At 39.2% G+C, this 17,727-nt stretch overlaps 1 protein-coding gene across 13 annotated transcripts in view; it reads right to left on the bottom strand.

The window, feature by feature from the left end:
* Positions 1-17,727, bottom strand: part of LOC145441076 (uncharacterized) — a 38,538-nt gene that overhangs the window by 8,004 nt on the left and 12,807 nt on the right. For 4 of the 13 annotated variants that reach the window (XM_080318856.1, XM_080318864.1, XM_080318853.1 and 1 more), the window contains exons 2-34: positions 17,455-17,536; positions 17,044-17,118; positions 16,958-16,984; positions 15,268-15,354; positions 14,795-14,917; positions 13,073-13,144; positions 12,945-13,007; positions 12,556-12,876; positions 11,684-11,743; positions 11,564-11,617; positions 11,328-11,387; positions 11,211-11,264; positions 10,933-11,019; positions 10,157-10,237; positions 8,060-8,119; positions 7,939-7,989; positions 7,592-7,651; positions 7,469-7,522; positions 7,104-7,163; positions 7,009-7,047; positions 6,759-6,806; positions 5,859-5,963; positions 5,654-5,779; positions 5,449-5,526; positions 5,284-5,361; positions 5,155-5,223; positions 2,553-2,618; positions 2,399-2,476; positions 2,249-2,326; positions 1,972-2,160; positions 1,860-1,916; positions 577-606; positions 61-168 (exon numbers count right to left, since the gene is read on the bottom strand). In XM_080318856.1, coding sequence (XP_080174982.1) covers positions 61-168; positions 577-606; positions 1,860-1,916; positions 1,972-2,160; positions 2,249-2,326; positions 2,399-2,476; positions 2,553-2,618; positions 5,155-5,223; positions 5,284-5,361; positions 5,449-5,526; positions 5,654-5,779; positions 5,859-5,963; positions 6,759-6,806; positions 7,009-7,047; positions 7,104-7,163; positions 7,469-7,522; positions 7,592-7,651; positions 7,939-7,989; positions 8,060-8,119; positions 10,157-10,237; positions 10,933-11,019; positions 11,211-11,264; positions 11,328-11,387; positions 11,564-11,617; positions 11,684-11,743; positions 12,556-12,876; positions 12,945-13,007; positions 13,073-13,144; positions 14,795-14,917; positions 15,268-15,354; positions 16,958-16,984; positions 17,044-17,118; positions 17,455-17,536 — 2,680 coding nt within the window. Of the gene's footprint in view, positions 1-60; positions 169-576; positions 607-1,859; positions 1,917-1,971; positions 2,161-2,248; positions 2,327-2,398; positions 2,477-2,552; positions 2,619-5,154; positions 5,224-5,283; positions 5,362-5,448; positions 5,527-5,653; positions 5,780-5,858; positions 5,964-6,758; positions 6,807-7,008; positions 7,048-7,103; positions 7,164-7,468; positions 7,525-7,591; positions 7,652-7,938; positions 7,990-8,059; positions 8,120-10,156; positions 10,238-10,932; positions 11,020-11,210; positions 11,265-11,327; positions 11,388-11,563; positions 11,618-11,683; positions 11,744-12,555; positions 12,877-12,944; positions 13,008-13,072; positions 13,145-14,794; positions 14,918-15,267; positions 15,355-16,957; positions 16,985-17,043; positions 17,119-17,454; positions 17,537-17,727 lie in introns of all 13 variants that reach the window. The other 9 variants (XM_080318854.1, XM_080318863.1, XM_080318860.1 and 6 more) reach the window with 9 other exon arrangements.

Raw genomic sequence — 17,727 nt, 5'->3', positions numbered from 1 at the left:
CTTTTCTTATCGAAATAAAACACATCCTGACTAATCCAAAAGGAACAACATTCTAATTACCGTCTTAAATTGGGCATCCACCTTTTCCTGGTATGTCATGGGTTTGGACGAAATCAGCTCGCTCCAAGACAATTCAGATATTTGGTCATCGGTGTCAGAATTACCCGGCTGCATTGACAAAACATGAAAAATCTCAATTTGTAGCGTATAATTCATTGACATAGAGGTACAAGTAAAATAAGAGCAAGTTATCGACAATGTAGCAGTCGAGGCAATCAGTTAGCATATTTCAAGCAAAAGTAAGTTATGGCAAATATTTTGTACGCATGAAAACTGTTATAGTGGATCAGCTTTGCAACATGGGTTTCATTACGAATCGACATTAGGTAACGACGAAGGTGCACAACACTTATTTTGGGTGCATTGAGAACATCATTGATACCCTACGCCCATGGTCAAGTAAGCGTACTTCTGAATTGCTCCAAGACCAAGCGCTCAAGTCATCTCCATAACGGCTCCGATGCAAATGGAAAATATCGCTAGTAAGTGTAAAAGAGCGTAACAATGTCCGCATACCTTTTTTTGTCCATTTTTATTGAATTCATCCTGGAGAGAAAAGAAGAAATTACTTAAAAATGCCGTTTTGACATATGCTAGCCCCTAACCGTAAAAGGACAGCAGTGCTGCTGTGTGATGGAAAACCGATCACTTAGCAGATTTATCTGTGCTTGCAATTAAGGCACGTCTGGACATGCGATTTGAAAAAGACAACAGACACCAGTTACAGTTATTCAAAGTTTGTTTCCCTCCCCTCATTCTACCCGCCAATAGAAAAGGAGCATTTAGCACTAATGAAACAAAATCTCTTCCAGTGCAGGGTCGCCAGCTGATGTAGAATTTTTGGTGATTTCTTTTTACATTGGGTTGCTTTGTCGATAAATTTTCACACTAGGCTTCTATCGATTTTACACACACACATTGCCGAAGTTTAAAGGGCTTCTTTGACTAGACATATTGCACCCAAACATACGACATTGTTGTATAACATTTTGCTACCATACAAGCAATGTCGAACGCATATTTCTCTGGCGAGTCGTATTACTTGAGACATTAATAAACCATAGTGTCCTAGATGGTGTCGACACAGGCAAATCTCACGCCTCAGTGAAATTGTATCACGTCACAATTTCCATTTGGCTACAGGCAATTTGACGGTCATTTTTGACCGGCTTGCCGAGAATTAAATTTGGTAAAACGGGTATCAATCGAAAACTGACTATGCACTGATTACGAAAATATAAATTTTATTCCGCTCGTGGCCCTGGAACTTCCACAATCAGCCTCGAATTTTTCATTGTTATGGAGATTGGCATTGGGACGCAACAATGCTGTCTGGCGAAACGAGAGAGTAGCTCAGGACGCAATAATGCTGTCTGGCGAAACGAGATAGTAGCTCAAGAGAAAAAGAGCCAGACAGCATTGTTGCGTACAAACCCTGGTAAAGACTGCACGTGAAAAAGTTAGATTGGAACGTCCCTTTTTCTTGTTAATGTTCATGGTCATAAACGTTTGCTCGCAAATGTATGCAGACCCGGTTGCGGACCACATTATCATGTAAGACCAGCATCTGTCCGTCGGCCGCTCAAAATGCCGTCGCGGGCCGTATGTTGCCCGTCCCTGGTTTATGTGTTAATTTTAGAATATTTTGAAACTTCATAGGATGGCCATAAGTCTCCGGTGAGAATGACACTGATCCATTTTATCAAGATAAGGAACCGCTCCATAATCACATGCAAAAAAGTACAGATTCAGAAGTTTTCAAGGAGCATGCAGACGAAAAATTCAATTCAATCACTCACCACAAGTTCCTGATATCTTTCTTGCATCTTTTCAAATTCCTCACCCTGTTTCTTATCCTGTAGAAAGCCGTGTAAATTATCATAGTTCGCGTGATCAAACTACGAAGCCCACCATTATATTTTTATAATTCAAAATGCCCATGATGGTCGCTTCGCCTTTCGGAATTTCCAGTTCTGGCTTCGACTGTATGGTAGAACGCCTTTTGTCCGTTGTTTCGCGAAATTTGGGGTGTAATTTACGTAAGTTCTCCGGCTTGTCTTCCGATTTCAAATCGGCATCAATGTCTGTACCTGAGCAGTTCTGGGAATACAAAAAGGGTAATCAATAAAGTTTCATATTATAAAGTGAACGACGTTAAGTCAATGGAAAATTAAATTACACAACATACCAGTTTTCGCGAGTTCTTTGGAGAGTCTTCTGATTTTAATATGTCCGATATGCCTAAAGAGTCCGCATCGGAATGTTGCTGTGGAAAATTGGAACCACTGTGATAATCCTATCGGAAAGACAGAAACTTGCTATAGATGATAAAGCATACTTGCTCCAGGTTTCTCTTTGACGTTTCCTCAGATTTGGGGATGTCGGATATGTCCATGGAGGCAGTATCATAACGTTCCTAAAGAGTATCAACACCAACTTAAATGTGCTCATGAATACAAAAACTTGCTGCAGACAGAAATTTGTAAAGATACCTGTTTTCGCGGCTGCTTTGTGGTGTTCTTTGGTTTCAAAATCAATTTCTCTGTATCCGAGTATTCCTACAAAAAATATTCATAATTGTGTGAGAAATGAGAAAACTTACAGACTTGTAGTGGCTGCATGAAGAACTGCAATGCACACTCTAATTATTATTCATGTCAAGAATTTCGGAAGTCCGAAGTCTTTCGAGCTGACATACAATCATTAGCTGAAGAGGAATTTTAAAACCTGAGTATAGCAACATTATATACAATTAATTTTGACGTCACAGAAAAGAAATAAAGTTATATTGAAGGCAAACATTGCACGTAACTAGTGATCTGTTATCCTCCTAGAGACCAGGGGTACACGGGCAGACCTGCTTCATGCGCGACCACCTATCAAACATCTCAGCCTCAAAAGAGCCACCACACAAAAATACAGATTGGCGAGATAGCGTAGTGGTCTGATCCACAGCTGCAACACCAATGGATAGTGGGTTCGATTCCGACCGAGGTCGACTCCATATAACTCCTATCGAAGTGTTGGGGGTTTATCTAGGCTCGTCCTCGCCACGTAAACGGTGTCACATGGAATCCTAGAAGACGGCCGTGCCACAAGTCGATAATACGGGTTGCGGGTTCGAGTCCGACAGAGGTCGACTTCAGAATTCCTACACCTAAGTGTTGAAGGTTTATCTAGGCTGCCCTCGCCACCTAATCCGTGTAAGCGATGTCTTACAAAAAGTCTAGAAGTGGGCGTGCTATAGGTCGGCCATTACGGAATAAAAAATGAAGAATATTGGCCTGGTGTAAATGACCATAATAGTCGACAAACACCTGAATACCACAAAAACAAACAATAAACACGAAAATTCACAAATACGAATTTATTAGGCCTACGCCCCAATGAAATGTATGCTATCGAATGAAGTTTACTTCGTAAATCTGGAAATTTACTCCGTAAATCGGTCTACGTTGGGTAAGTCGTGACATAGTCTTGTGTTTAGTTTGGTAATGATGTTTCAAGTTATTGTTCTATTTTTCTGTTCACTTTCTTCTCTTGCAATTATCGCTCGACGATATTTTCTTGGCCAAATTTGCAGTTATTGTTGCCTTGACAATACAAATGGAAGAGCCGTATTCACCATTTGTAGTCCGGAAATGATTGTCACCTGCGCTGGCGTGATGAGTTATTTATCAAGTTCATTTTTCACCAGAAAGATTTATTATTTATTGATGAAACGTTTATTTGAACTCGATTCGAGAGTTCAATTGCAAAGTTCTAACTTTAGTGCTACCCCATTTTAAATTTGATAACTATTGAGTGAACAATCACAACCGAAACAACACCCGACACATATTCTTAATTGGCGATGGAATGCATCAATTTATAACCAGGTTGAACCTCTCTTGCTAAATGGCAAAACTCACCATGTGCATTGTGCAATCAGTAAAGAGCCGTAATCAAAGGCTGGAAGAGCCGCATGCGGCTCGCCAGCTGCAGTTTGCCCACCCTGGCCTAGACTAATATTCCAATGAAGCAAACTCAGTAAACGTATTCCAATGCAGGGGCAGAAAAATGTGCAGCCTTTGAGAAAGACGGAGTATCCATCATCGCGATAGTTATATCAGATGTTTGCGGAAAGCAGAGGTCATAGCCATGACCTGATCACAGTTTATTTTATTATCCTGCGATCAACCGAAGATTTATTAGAATGGGTTGTGACTTGCGTGGACAAATCATTGTACGGACTGACATTCGTTTCGACATACAACATTCGTTTTGCCGTTGTTGTAACAACGATCTACTGATCCCTGAGAATAATGTATACATACATTTACCGTGGTTGGGTCCCATCTCTTCTCGTTTTGAGAAACAGTTGATCTCCGCCGTAGATCGTTGTTACGACAACGTCAAAACGAATGTTGTATTCACCACCAAACAACTACTTCCTGCAACGCGCAAAGATGTTCCTCCCGCTTCTCAACAAAGCAATATAGTTTACGAATTTAAGTGCCACTGTGATTGTCGGTACGTGAGAAGAACAACTCAGCGCTTGCAGGAACGTATTAAACAACATGTACCGCGTGTTATTAGACTACGTACATTAAATTCCAAGGGACAGGCCGCTGAAACTGAAACTGACTTAAGGGTGTTGAAACACAATCAGGCCGTGGCAATGAACTCTGCCATTGGCAGGCATTTAGCTGAGCATGCTACTTGCGCCAATAAGTATAGTGACGACAGATTCTCAATTTTGGGTAGAGGCCGCACACTTTTCCACTTGTCCGCGCTGGAATCGACATTCATTAAGATCCAACAACCACGCTTATGCCAGCAGAAGGAACGTTTGCTTCAGCTAAAAATTGGCCACTAGCTGCGCTCGCGGTTTGTCTGCACTTGATGTTGTTTTGTTTCTATGACGTCACAATTGCTGTATGCAATGTAGTTATATGCAAGTTTTTGAAATTCTCTTTATGCCGACGATTACCCCTGAAGAGTGTTGGCTCGAAAAGCTTCGGGTTTTAATATATTTCTAATATGAATATATTATTAAAGTGTATATTAAAGTTCTGTACCCCAAAAAGTCTCTTCGAAAATGACAAAGCAAACCTGTTTCGGCTTCTTTCTTGGAGCGTCCTCTGATTTCAAAATATCAGAGATATCGCTATCTGAAAGTGTCTGAAAATTGATATTCATTACCATGTTGAAGTTTGTGACATGAAAATCATAAATTATAACCTTTTCCAGCAATTTGTGTGTGGCGGCCTCCGATATAAAAATGTCGGTTGCATTCGATTGATCCGCACCAGTATGTTTCTATAAAAGCAAACAGTCAACATAATATTATCACTTTTATACTGTAATGTCAAAGTTCCGTTGAATATGAAAAACCATGAAGCTTACTTGTTTTCGGACTTTCTTCGGTGCGTTCTCCGATTTGAGAATATCAGATATATCTGAATCGTAATCATCAGTGACATTCTGCAAAAAGACGTAAACATATGAACTTTACCACGCTCATAATCGGAATCTCATGTCGCGAAGGATTTAGGCATATAGCACTGAAACTCACAGTTCAGTCAAAAACATCATTTTTTGGAAAACCCACCTTCTCCTCGGATGGACTCGCTGTTATTACATTCTTCAAAGGCAAGGCTTGTTCTTGTTGTCGTATCTTTTCTTCGATTGAATCCAAGAAATCCGAAAAGCCATCGGAGTCGCTATCGCATTTGACCTGCAATGACAGAGAAGGAATGTTGGAATTTTTCGTGGCAGGCACCGGAGATATCGCAATTGATATCTGTGAAACTCGCCTTGAGTTTCTCATTGCATGTGTACTCCTTGAACAGATTTTCTTTCTTGGGCCATTCTGACAATTTCGGATGTATCGCCACGTTTTCCTCACTGTCTGATAGATCCTGCACACACATAATCGCAAATTATCAAATCGATGATAGCGAAAGGGAGACTCTGAGTTGGATTAAACTCAGATTGGAACAGGGTTGGCAACAAGTCCCTACCTTCGAGTCACAAGTCATATCGAGTCATTTCGCATTTCGACTCGAGTCAAGTCACTCGATATTTGGAGGTGAATCGAATCAAGGTAAATTACGTTAAAAAGTTGACTGGAGTCATCCCATCACTGTATTAGAGCGGTATAACAGGGTGTGATAGAATACTTGCTTTATATGGCAATCGTCTGGATTTCTTAAATGACGAAATCATTATAGTTACCGGCAAGGTTGGTCATTAACAAAGTGTTCCACTTTTTCTGAGTAGATTTTGCCTAGTTGCACTACTTACCCAAGTGGTTGTGTTTTAGACAAGTCTCACTTCTCGTTTTCGGCAAAATACTTACTTTCACACATTGAATTTTAAAACATATACGAGTTTTGAGTCATTTTCTCACTGGATTACTTTTCAGGCCTCCCATTCTTTACTTACACATGACTTGAAAATCCCCACTTCTGCTTTTGATTGAGTAGAAATCTTACTTCACAACTTCGACTAAACATGCACTTGAATAGCGACTTCAACTACTATAGTCACCTCTGCTTACCAGGAACAATGTCCTTAGGTGTAGAAACTCTAATTGATATAGACAAGCAGAAGACTGCCAGTTTTCTCCTGGCACGTAGAGGAAATACTTGAGATGTTGAGATTGTGTCATAGACATAGATTAAACTAACGGTATCCATTGCTATGCTACCCACCCAAGAGTTGCAATCCTCAGAATCTTCTTTCGGGAAAGAAATTTCAGTCTGAAATCAACAACAGTAATTACTGGAGGGAATCCAATAAGCATTTAAGTAACAGGTATTAATCACCAGGTTTTACAGCCTACCTTCTTTTATAAAATCAGCGACACCCAATCGGGTAGCACAACACAAAGATTTCCAATTAAGATTGATCATAAAATCAACCGTTGTTACTACCACATGTGCTCAATACGCAACTTCTTACCGTATCTAATGGTTGCAAGGGAGAAGATTCTTCAAGGACCTGGACATGAATCAGGATAGAGCATTGTCGAAGACGAAATAACATTCGTACCATACCTTTTCACTGGCATTCTTGTCCTCATTCAATACGTTTTCCGATTTGGGAAAAGTTTTGTCCTAAAATTAAAATACATTTCCATAGTTCACAATCACACAAACGGGACGGATGTGTAAATGACATACCCCTGACATATAGGTTCAGTTTAGTTAAGTTCAGGAATTACAGCACGCCAATAACCAGATATTTTCCGAGCAGGGTACAGGAGTATTTAAACCAAAAGATATCATGAGATATACCTTTGGTTCATAACGTTCATACCTTTTATACCACTCGACACAGAAAATGTCTATTTCAGGGAAATTATAAAATCAACTGTTATTCAGATGATACGACGGATTGTATTCAATCTATGATTTCTTACCGTATCTAGTGGTTCGCCGGGAATTTTGCTTTCAATGGAAGCTTCTTGACATACCTGCGACATTGACTACAATTATAACATCGGCGAACTGAATAAACGAAACTAATGAATTGGAAACCCCACCTTATTGAAGGCATTCCTCTCGTCACCAGATTCTGTTTCCAATTTCAAGGAAGGTTCATCCTAAAATTAGATTATAATTACATATTATGTCACTACAAAACAATGGACAGACACTTCGGTAACTCGGTGCCGACTGGCACGTGCAATCTACAAACATCACAAACGTGATTACATCCCACACGGCTGTGTGTGGACACTGAAAAATGAAAGTCGTCACTGTCAAGTTTCAGAGTTAAGACGCTTTTCACATTTTCGCCGATAACGATAGACAAACGGAAAGTTTCAGAGTGAGAATAATGTTACAAAAATGTTGTTTGGCCACGTCTAAAAGTGAAACAGCACCTTACCTGAATCGGTGATATGGGCTCCTGTAACCCAAGGTATGGCTTCTGCTCCTCCTACAAAGATGTTTCAATGCAGAAATTGCATGAATGTTAATGCAACATTTAAATAACAAGATTCGTATACCTGTTTCTGGACTGGGCCGGTGTCAATTGATTTTACCTCCCATTTGTCAAGCTGCTCGACCTATAATAATAATAACGTGTTCCTATCGATGATAAATATCATTTTTTCGAAGAATGCCCACGAAAAATGGGATCATTTCTGTGAAATCATAGGCTAGAAACAGATTGGTATTTAGTGCGTAATGACGGATATCGTTGTTTAATGGAGCGTGGTATATGCATGAAGATTAGTGCAGCACCGTCGCATTATGAAGAGTTACTCGTATACTGATACACTCCAGACACACAAAATATACTACTATATACTACTATATTACACCAATTGGCCATAAAAAATGTCAATAAGGCAGCGGCTCTTTAACGTATTACTGATGTCGCATAAATTGTACGCAATTGAAAGACCATAACCACAACAAACTACTTATTTACACTTTCAAACATAATTTTACTGCGATGCTACTCCGCGGGTTACCTGTACCTAGAAATGTTCAAGAAAGGCACAACCGTAATTTATGTTCAACTGAAAATCTTGCGCGAAATCGGTTCTTCCCCATGCCCTTGCTTAAAAAACGTTGCTCTCAAGTCACAGCTGCAAATGAGGGGAAGAGCACGTGAGTCTCCACACATTGTGTACAATGCTGGATAACACCTTTGAACCAGTCCCATAAACGATAGTGTTGTTATCATTGTACGTACATAAACAAATCACTGTAGAATGCAATGGCGCGAAACAGCCATCACAATTATGACACTAGTTTTGGTAGAACCAATCCGCATCAGAGAGGAAATTACAGCACCGTGATCTTTATTATATGTACATGGCAAGTGATTTGCGCTATGATCAACAACAGTGGTTCTCAAATTGGGGCGAGGAAGCGTATGAGGGGAGGCGCGAAGCCGCCTGAGAGTAACAAACTATAGGAATGAGTTTAACTTGTGATCAAACTTCAAAGTTTCAACAATAGCAATAATCCTCATTATATTTCGATTTTAATGTCATAATTGCGTCGAACGCTATATTGGCACACTGATGCTAGATTTTGACTGATAGTAAACGCGTTTAGCTATATGCCATTGTTTTTTTATATAGAGCCTACGGTCATTTACGTTTGAGCTAAGCTCAATTGGGTGATAGAAGGAATTGGGAACCAGAATCTATAAAACATCCATGTGCTACTTGCTACCATTGCAAGGGATTATGTTTAGCAAAATAATAAACTAGAATGATTTTTTTGCGATCGGTGCGATTTACCTCCTGCTCATAACAATTGCTCTGTGTATAATTCGAATATCAAGAGCCAGAACATCTTCCGTGTCACCAAACATTGCACTGGGAGGGCAAACATTATTTTTAATATTCTTGATAGGAAGATAACGGGATGCAAAATTTCTCACTGTCATCAAGGGGGCGTGTCGAACAAAACCTTGAGAACCACTGATCTACAATACACAGCATAGCCTACGTCGCCGTACCAGCGCACAATTTGTACCACCCGTCCGGAATATGCGCTAATACCCGATACCCATCCTCTTCTATAAAACCTAATCATTACATCGCATTGTACAATCTACCTACATTCTGTGTCTTGAGTGGATTAAAACAACTGAAACGCCAACTATACCGACTATAGCCCTCTACAATCGCTGTTCTACAGGAGTCTGTGATCGCAGAACCATGGTTTCCGGGCAATTAGCGCTGCACCCCACTGTACTCACAGGGAAATAACTAACTAACCCAATAAAACAAACTGTAACAACATCGCTGTACTGAGATGACGAAGTGTCGCCTAAAGAGGCCTAAAGTCCAGATGAGGCGAGTAAATACTACAACGTGATTTAAAAGCATGGTAGTTTAGTTAAGCCTTATTAAACGCTGCATTTGGTAAACTTGAGCATTTTTTCGCTTGTCACATAAACGTTTAATCGCGGATACATAGGCCAAAGTTGTTACTATACCACAAAAATGAAGTTGTTCGCGTACCCCTGCTTATCAATTGATGCCAGTCAATCTTTCATCATCTCGAATGAGACAGATATTACCCTGGTCTCAATGGAGGGTGCGGTATCTCGTTTCAATAGTTAATATATTAGTACCTACCCGCACCAGCATCTCCAATGACGCAGACATCTTGGGAAGCGAACTTTCCTGTGTCATTCGCATAAAATCCACAGCCGTTAGCTGAAACGAATATGAGTTCGATACTGCTAGATTCTACTAGGTATGTTCAAAAATTCAATCTTTATCAAAAAACTTCATAAATAATCGCGTACCACCAGGTTGTCAACAGAAGACTTACAGAAATAGAATCAATCTGTCCAAATGCATTCTTAATCAAGACGTGCATAAGATTAAATCTACCAGGGGCCTATAATTCCATGGATTTGGTTTTATTAACAGTCAAATTGCTACACGGTGGAAAATTCAATTTTTGTATACCCGTAAATGAGGGATTGACGATAGTCAGCGTATAATAGAAAATTAATTTCAATGATTTTGTAATTTCTTCCATGCAATTTCTCCATCCTTGTCGGAGCAAATGGAAAATATTTCACTTGGGCCTAAATATTGCTTATCCTCACAAATTCTTACTTTTATCGCTTAGAGAATGGATAATATCAACATTACATTGAATCGATGCATATTGTTATGCTATATTTATACCGAAACTAATCACGGGAAGGAAAGCTGTTATCGTATTTCTCGACTTCGAATGACATTGACATTTTGTGGACCTACAATCCAATCAATTTTACAAATGCAAAAATATTAAAATATGAATTTAATCCATTCTAGGTGAAGGTTGATATTGTATGAGAGATTTGTAGCACTACTATACTAATACATTGGAAGAGCATTTTAACAAAGTAGCTTACATCAGATCGCTGATCAAGATCTTCATCAAAATTCATCGTCACGTCATCCAATCCCACTTCGTCAGCTGCTTCATGCTCTGGTTGATTCTAAAAGAGTTGAAATAGAGTCGATGTCAGATTTGCATCCCGGTTGATATAATATTTGCATAAGGAAGGGCAAGAAGTAGAACCTATTCAATAACTATATTATTTTAAAGCCTCAATTCAAATTAAAAACGTATGTGACAGTGCAATATTCAGAAAGCGGATTGACGAGAAAATAAAAATCCAATTCTCACTTGTTTCAATGGTTCAGGTGCTTTGAGTGTTTCTTCCTCAAGAACATTCTCAACCTGTAGACCAAAGATGAATTTAGATTAATTGCAATCCATGCTTCGTATTACTATTTCATTTACCATTTTCGATGCGACATCATCAATGCAAATTTCCAATTCACATACTGTGTCCACCGTAATCTATAAATTAACACAAAAATAAGATTAATTAGATTTAGTAGCCATAAGGTACGCTGCTTTAAATATAAATGCTTGCAAAGCACGAAAAACGGAACTGCAAACCCACTGTGGCAATGTTATTTGACAGGAATTTAGGAATAATGAATGGCTTGGAGAAAATATAATTCGATTCATACTTGTTCCAAAGGCTCGGGTGCTGTGTCATTTTCTGCCTTCATTACGTTCTGAGCCTGCAGATCAAACGTGAATTTCGATTCATTGCTACTCATATACCATCCTAATATCATTTCACTAACCATTTCTAAAGCGACATTGTCGACGCCCGTTTTGAATGTGGAATCCTTTTTTGCCGGAATCTAAATGTCACAAAAATAATACGGATCACAATTAGAAACAATACGTCATGGTACTAAAAACGCCATCAAAATAGCGATTTACAGGAGGAGACCAGATAAACTTCTGATGCTTCAACACTTCGAAATATGCTACTACCAACATTCGACTTGGGTATATCACGTTAATGACAGTACATGTATTGACTAAGAGAACTCCCCAATTGCCTAAAGCTATCTGCTCATTTGTTTTCGTCTGTACCGTCAGGGTGCTTGAGCTATGATTATGTAAAGTAACCAGAAGAATATGGAATCAGCATCAATATTCCACATCTCTATTCAGGAGTGTCGGAGCCTAAGAAGGAGGCGGTGGATACCTGTTTTACAAGCAAGGCATTGTCCACTGGGGCAGGTAGAGTGAGTATTTTTAAAGAAATCTTCACAAACGCTTGTTGCAACACCCGTTTCATTACAGTCAGAGAATTGAATTTTGTAATTGAAACTTTTACGCCACTAGCAACCATGCTGAAATGTAGACTTTTCGAACAAAGTTTTCAAGAACTGCCAGTTACCCATTTTCACACGCTACTATTTCAAGCTTTTCGAGTATTTTCCAAACTCTTACTTGTCTCCGACTATCTGCAGATTAGGGCTGTCTAGGAGGGCACTTGTTCTACTCTGAGTGATGGAAAATATTACATCACCAATTGTACTCCGCCGATGCTCAAGTGCCCATAGTGACTACTTCAGCGACCTCGAATACAATTACATCATATTAGGATGAATACTGCAACATACATTACTTTTTATTTAGCAATATTATAAACAAACCTCACCTGGAGATTATGAAAGTCTTCCTGCTGAGGTTGAGGATCATAGGATCCTAATTCTTCCCGCTGAGGTGGAGAATCAGACGTTCCTAATTCTTCCTGCTGAGGTGGCGAATCGGACGATCTTGGTTTTTCCTGCTGAGGTGGAGAATCAGACGATACTGATTCTTCCTGCTGAAGTGGAGAATCAGAGGATCTTAATTCTTCCTGTTGAGGTGGAGAAACAGCGGATCTTAATTCTTCCTGTTGAGGGGGAGAATCAGAGGACCCCAGATCTTCCTGCTGAGATGGAGAATCAGACGATCCTAATTCTTTCATCTTTGGATACTGCACAAAGAAAGAAAATATCTTGGATTTAATGGGACGCTGTTTTGAAACTATTCTTCTCTACTCACAGTGAGCTTGCCTTCGGCGTTCTCAGACAAAACCGTTTCGACATCAGTGGATGTCGATGGTTCCTTTAAAAAAATCAACTATGTGTTTTGATGGAAAATGCAATAACTAATTAATGTGAAATAATTACCTGCGGAAGAGATTTCGCTTCAGAAAGTTCTTCGGTATGCATTTGCATTTCTTCACTTTCGCGTTCCAAAATCTATTTAGAAACAAATTTATAATATCAAAATCTATTTAGAAAAAGAAGAGCAGATCCCGGCATGATTACAACACTGTCCGGTACTGGAGAAAAGACATAAGAGATTGAATTTTTGTAATTGATTTCAAATTTTGCATTGTAATGTTCGAGTCACTATCGGATTACCGTCTGCCGATAACAACAAGCATTTCTATCAGTAACATTCCACATAAATATAGTCGATACAACACATAAATCCCTCAAATATCACACCATGGCCTATTGACCAATTCTGAAATAGAATCGATTTCGTTGTGTTTAACAATCCATTAACAAATGACAGATATACGCGAGGAGACAATCCGACTTCTCGATTCAAGTGCCGAAGAATCACCAGAAATCAAACTACTTCAAAGATATGGAATTAACAACGGATTTCATAAAGTTAGATAAATCACCATATTTACCAACCGGGGATTTCGTCTGTGATCCTCAATAACATGTTTTTTAATAATAAATAATAATAATCTTAATAATAAAATACTATCGCAAAAGAATTCTGAAGCAAAACACGAACGGCAAATGCAGAATGTGCCACAACCAAAATGAAACTGTAGCACATCCCACAACTGTGGTGCACTTTCAGCTACCAAATACGCATGGAGACACAATAAGGTTGGTCACTACATTCATCTTGAATTATGCAAACATTTTAACATCACCACTTCGACAAAAAAATTGGTATGATTACAGCCAGCACCAGTGACAGAAAACGACCAAGTAAAAATTATGTGTCATGTACCAGTTATAACTGACCACGAAATCTGGAGCAACCGCCCGGATATGATAATCAAACTGAAAAAGAAAAGAGAATGCTTATTCATGGAACTGGCTTTCCCAGCTGATCACAACATACTACAAAAAGAATCAGAAAAATAATCGAAGTACGCAGACCTCAAAATGGAATGTGTGAAAATGTGGCGATGCAAAGTAAACATTGTACCGATAGTCATTGGCGCTACAGGGGTCGTAAGCAAAAAACTCATGAGACATATCCATTAGATTCCGGGTAACGTTCGATACGACATGATCCAGAAGATCACGTTATTGGGCACTGTGCATATTTTTCGGAAGGCCTTGAATGCACCACTGGACTAAAATTACACTTGTGCGCGTGAATCACAGCATAATATCTTTAATTTCGATTCTTCATTTTCAATCATCTCTACTTCTGCTCTGCAACCCTTGTCAATTTTTCATCTACAGCAATTCTGTAATCTGACTTCTCCATGTATTACATAGGAATAACAATTTGATTGTATTACTGAAATTTTAAAAGTTTACTTCAATCACGACATTTTCCTTGGGGGGGGGAGGCAGGTTGCTCCTGGATTACGTGTGTATTTACCAGTTTTACTGTGAATAAAGACTACAATAATAAGAGGCGGGCAAGCTTTTGATGCGGTTCAATATATTTCTCATTTTTCGATACGCCATATCGTTGGTCAAATATTTCTTATCAAAAACTTAAATGGACTAGTTCATACTAGCCTTGCGGTCGGTAGTCGTCACCTAATCCATACAGAATTTGTTTATTTGTTCATATTCGACAAGCGACGAAGGATTAAACTATCTATCCATTTCACTTATAGTAACATACAAAGCAATTACCTGAGCAGGTTTGTCATAGGATAGCGGCACAGGCACTTTCTTGCCGCTTTCTTCAGGCTCCAAAATCTGTGCAAATAAAAGCACCAATGCTCCGCTGATACTTGATTGAAGTGATTGTGAATTTTAAGAGATTCGTTACAGAATTATGTACTCTCAAGTACCCGGAGCCATGGGATATATAAAAACTTCATTGGCCCATGGTGTGATTTGGGAGGATAAGGTATCAGATATATCTAGTTGCATTTTGATCAATTTGCCGGTTTAAACTAACCCTGATAGAGGGAAAAACATGATATTGTTTCTAGCAGGTTCTGTGATAACAAATCTGGGATATAAAGTTGGTAGAAAATATGCTATACCATACTTCCATAAGAGTTTTAGATATGCCTTATTAAGATTATTTGAATAAATACAATCCACGATTTGAGTACTTTCCACACCTTAAGAAATAACATACTATAGCCATGACCAACCTGGAATTTTTCCTGGGATTTAGAGCGACGTATGGAGGCCGGTTGGTCATTTTGACCGTTTTCCAAGTCCGCGGACTTCCGGGGTGGCTAGAGAATTAAATAATAGCAATAAATGATTCTGCGAAGGACAATCGATTTAGTGCCCTTATATGCCCGCAGTTTTTTAATCCCTGCCAAAATCACATGTTACGATTTCCAAACCAGATATCAAAAACAAACTAAGAACACGCCTCACGAATGCACATCTGGAGCACTCGCTCAGAGTTGCAGTGTCAGGTTAACCAGAGTACAGCGCACTAGTTGATAGCATGCAATGCCAGGCTTCCCACTGACTGATACAGAAATAGAAAGTATGATGACCAGTCTATAGTGTGACATGATTATTTTAAAATTTGAGTTGACTGTTCTTGTATAATTTATACAAACATGGTGCGAAGTAATTGATGATACCTTAAAAAATCTTATTGACTTGCTAGTTGAAATGAGATGTTTTGATTTAAAAGACTCTCTTAGAATTCTTACCACAATGTCATTCCTGCCCAGTGCTATGAATATCAAAGCGAAAATTGAGTCTGGCACGGATAAACGGCGGGAGTAAATGGTAGCCCGTCGCTGCAATCAGTACCCAAGAAGTAGCTCTTGGTTGCATAAAAGTTGGCAACCCCTAATTTAAAGTATTCGTTACCAAGCTAGGGGTCGCTCAACTGAAGAATGGTGGCAACCTTGACTGCCAGGTCCAGGCATTGATACTAGCCCACTCTCAGTTCTTTATCAGTCTGTACTAAGTAGCCCGGCGACACAAGGTAATTCCAGAATTACATAGCTTCTTGATTGTTGGGTCGCCTGTTCAATCCCTGGACAGGTCAGAACTAAGACTTAATGTGAAACTGAGTTGCCGGAGTTTGATATAAAGATACACTCTTAGGGAAATAGTGCGTATTATCACCCGTGTACTACCCCTGATGCATAGGTGTAAATATGCACCCTCGGCACACAAAACCGTAAACGACCTCAGACTTTATACCGAGGTATAAATCGAGTACAACATTTTAATACAGATTGTGCATGCAAATAAGAACGTAGGAAGGTATGCACGTGTACGTGTACGCACAAATATTATATATTGAAGAGTCGAGTAGTCATATGCCACGATGAAAGTCTGATACATTTCACAAAATCGAACCTAAACCGAAAAAGCCTACACTGATTTCTAAACTGATCTTATAGTAGGGGGCCATTAGTCGATGAAATCTATGAAAAGGGGCTCTGGAAGTAGATATTGATGTTAAACGTCGATACAATTATAGTTTTGATTGAGAAATGCAGCAGCCAGGTGGGAACAACGTCCTCAAAGCACACAACATTTTGATATTGACATTGTGACGCTGTGTTCATTTCTGGCGCCACAAGGACATCTGTCATACAGTTTATCCAGATATACTTTGCCCGTCTCAAATCTCCATCGTGGGCCCTAGAATCGTATTCGTACAGCACCAGTGATCTCAGAAAGCGTGCGTGAACCAGTTGTTGATTTCAAAGAGGTACAAACGAGATAAAAGGTTATGTAATAATCAGAAAGCTCAATCATTCGCTACTGCTTGATCAGAGTTGATATCGGAATGACAGGCTCAAAAAATGAACGGATGAAATTAAACACCTTCTCATCAGATATGCCTCAATTAAGTCTCACCTGACTCTGATCTTCCGATTTCGTGCGCTGCAAATGATATATTTTGAAGTAACTATTTCATACATTATATTTAACAATGTTCTTACCTTGCAGTTCGAGCATCGAAATGAGGAAAGCCACGAAAACAAAGCTACAACCCGGTTCATAGCTCTACGGAATGTCTGCAAGACGAATTATGCGAAATTGATACGAGCTTACTCTTCTGACGCCTATATTACTAGTAGGACTAATTGGCTTGACATCTTCAATAGGGCGTGAAGATGAAATATTAGAGGAAGCCTGCATAAATGTATGTTGCCAGTAAAATGTTAGGGACGGAGAAAGAGAGAGAATTTACTCATCAGCGCAAAATTCAAAAATACAATCAAACATGACATCGACACACAAAAGATTGATTGAATGCAGTCCTACTGTACGCGACATGCTGTTCATAAAAGCACCTGCGATATAAAATGAATATTGCTAAATATGCAGTAATACGCAGTAATGCAACAAACCGTCATTTTCTTCCCTTTAGGAATGAAATGGAATCCAGCCGAGGATGGCGAAAATGAATTTTCCATCCTCTGCTTTTCGATGCTGAAATAATACCAGAATTAAATTTGCGAGAAATCAAAATTGTTTCAGAGTAAATGTATTATGCATTGCAGCTCTCATATCTCTAGCAAATAATTGCACTGAGTTGCATGCGAACATTGGAAATACTGGCTTTACTGAACTATCGAGCTAAAGCTCATCTGTTAATGAAGAGATAAATATTAATCATGTTT

The sequence above is a fragment of the Botryllus schlosseri genome, chromosome 6, assembly GCF_051294905.1.
Source record: "Botryllus schlosseri isolate E-star chromosome 6, Bs_hap1, whole genome shotgun sequence".
NCBI classification, from domain to species: Eukaryota; Metazoa; Chordata; class Ascidiacea; order Stolidobranchia; family Styelidae; genus Botryllus; species Botryllus schlosseri.
The sequence above is the reverse complement of the archived record's forward strand: the minus strand, read 5'-3'. Positions and strand labels throughout refer to the sequence as shown.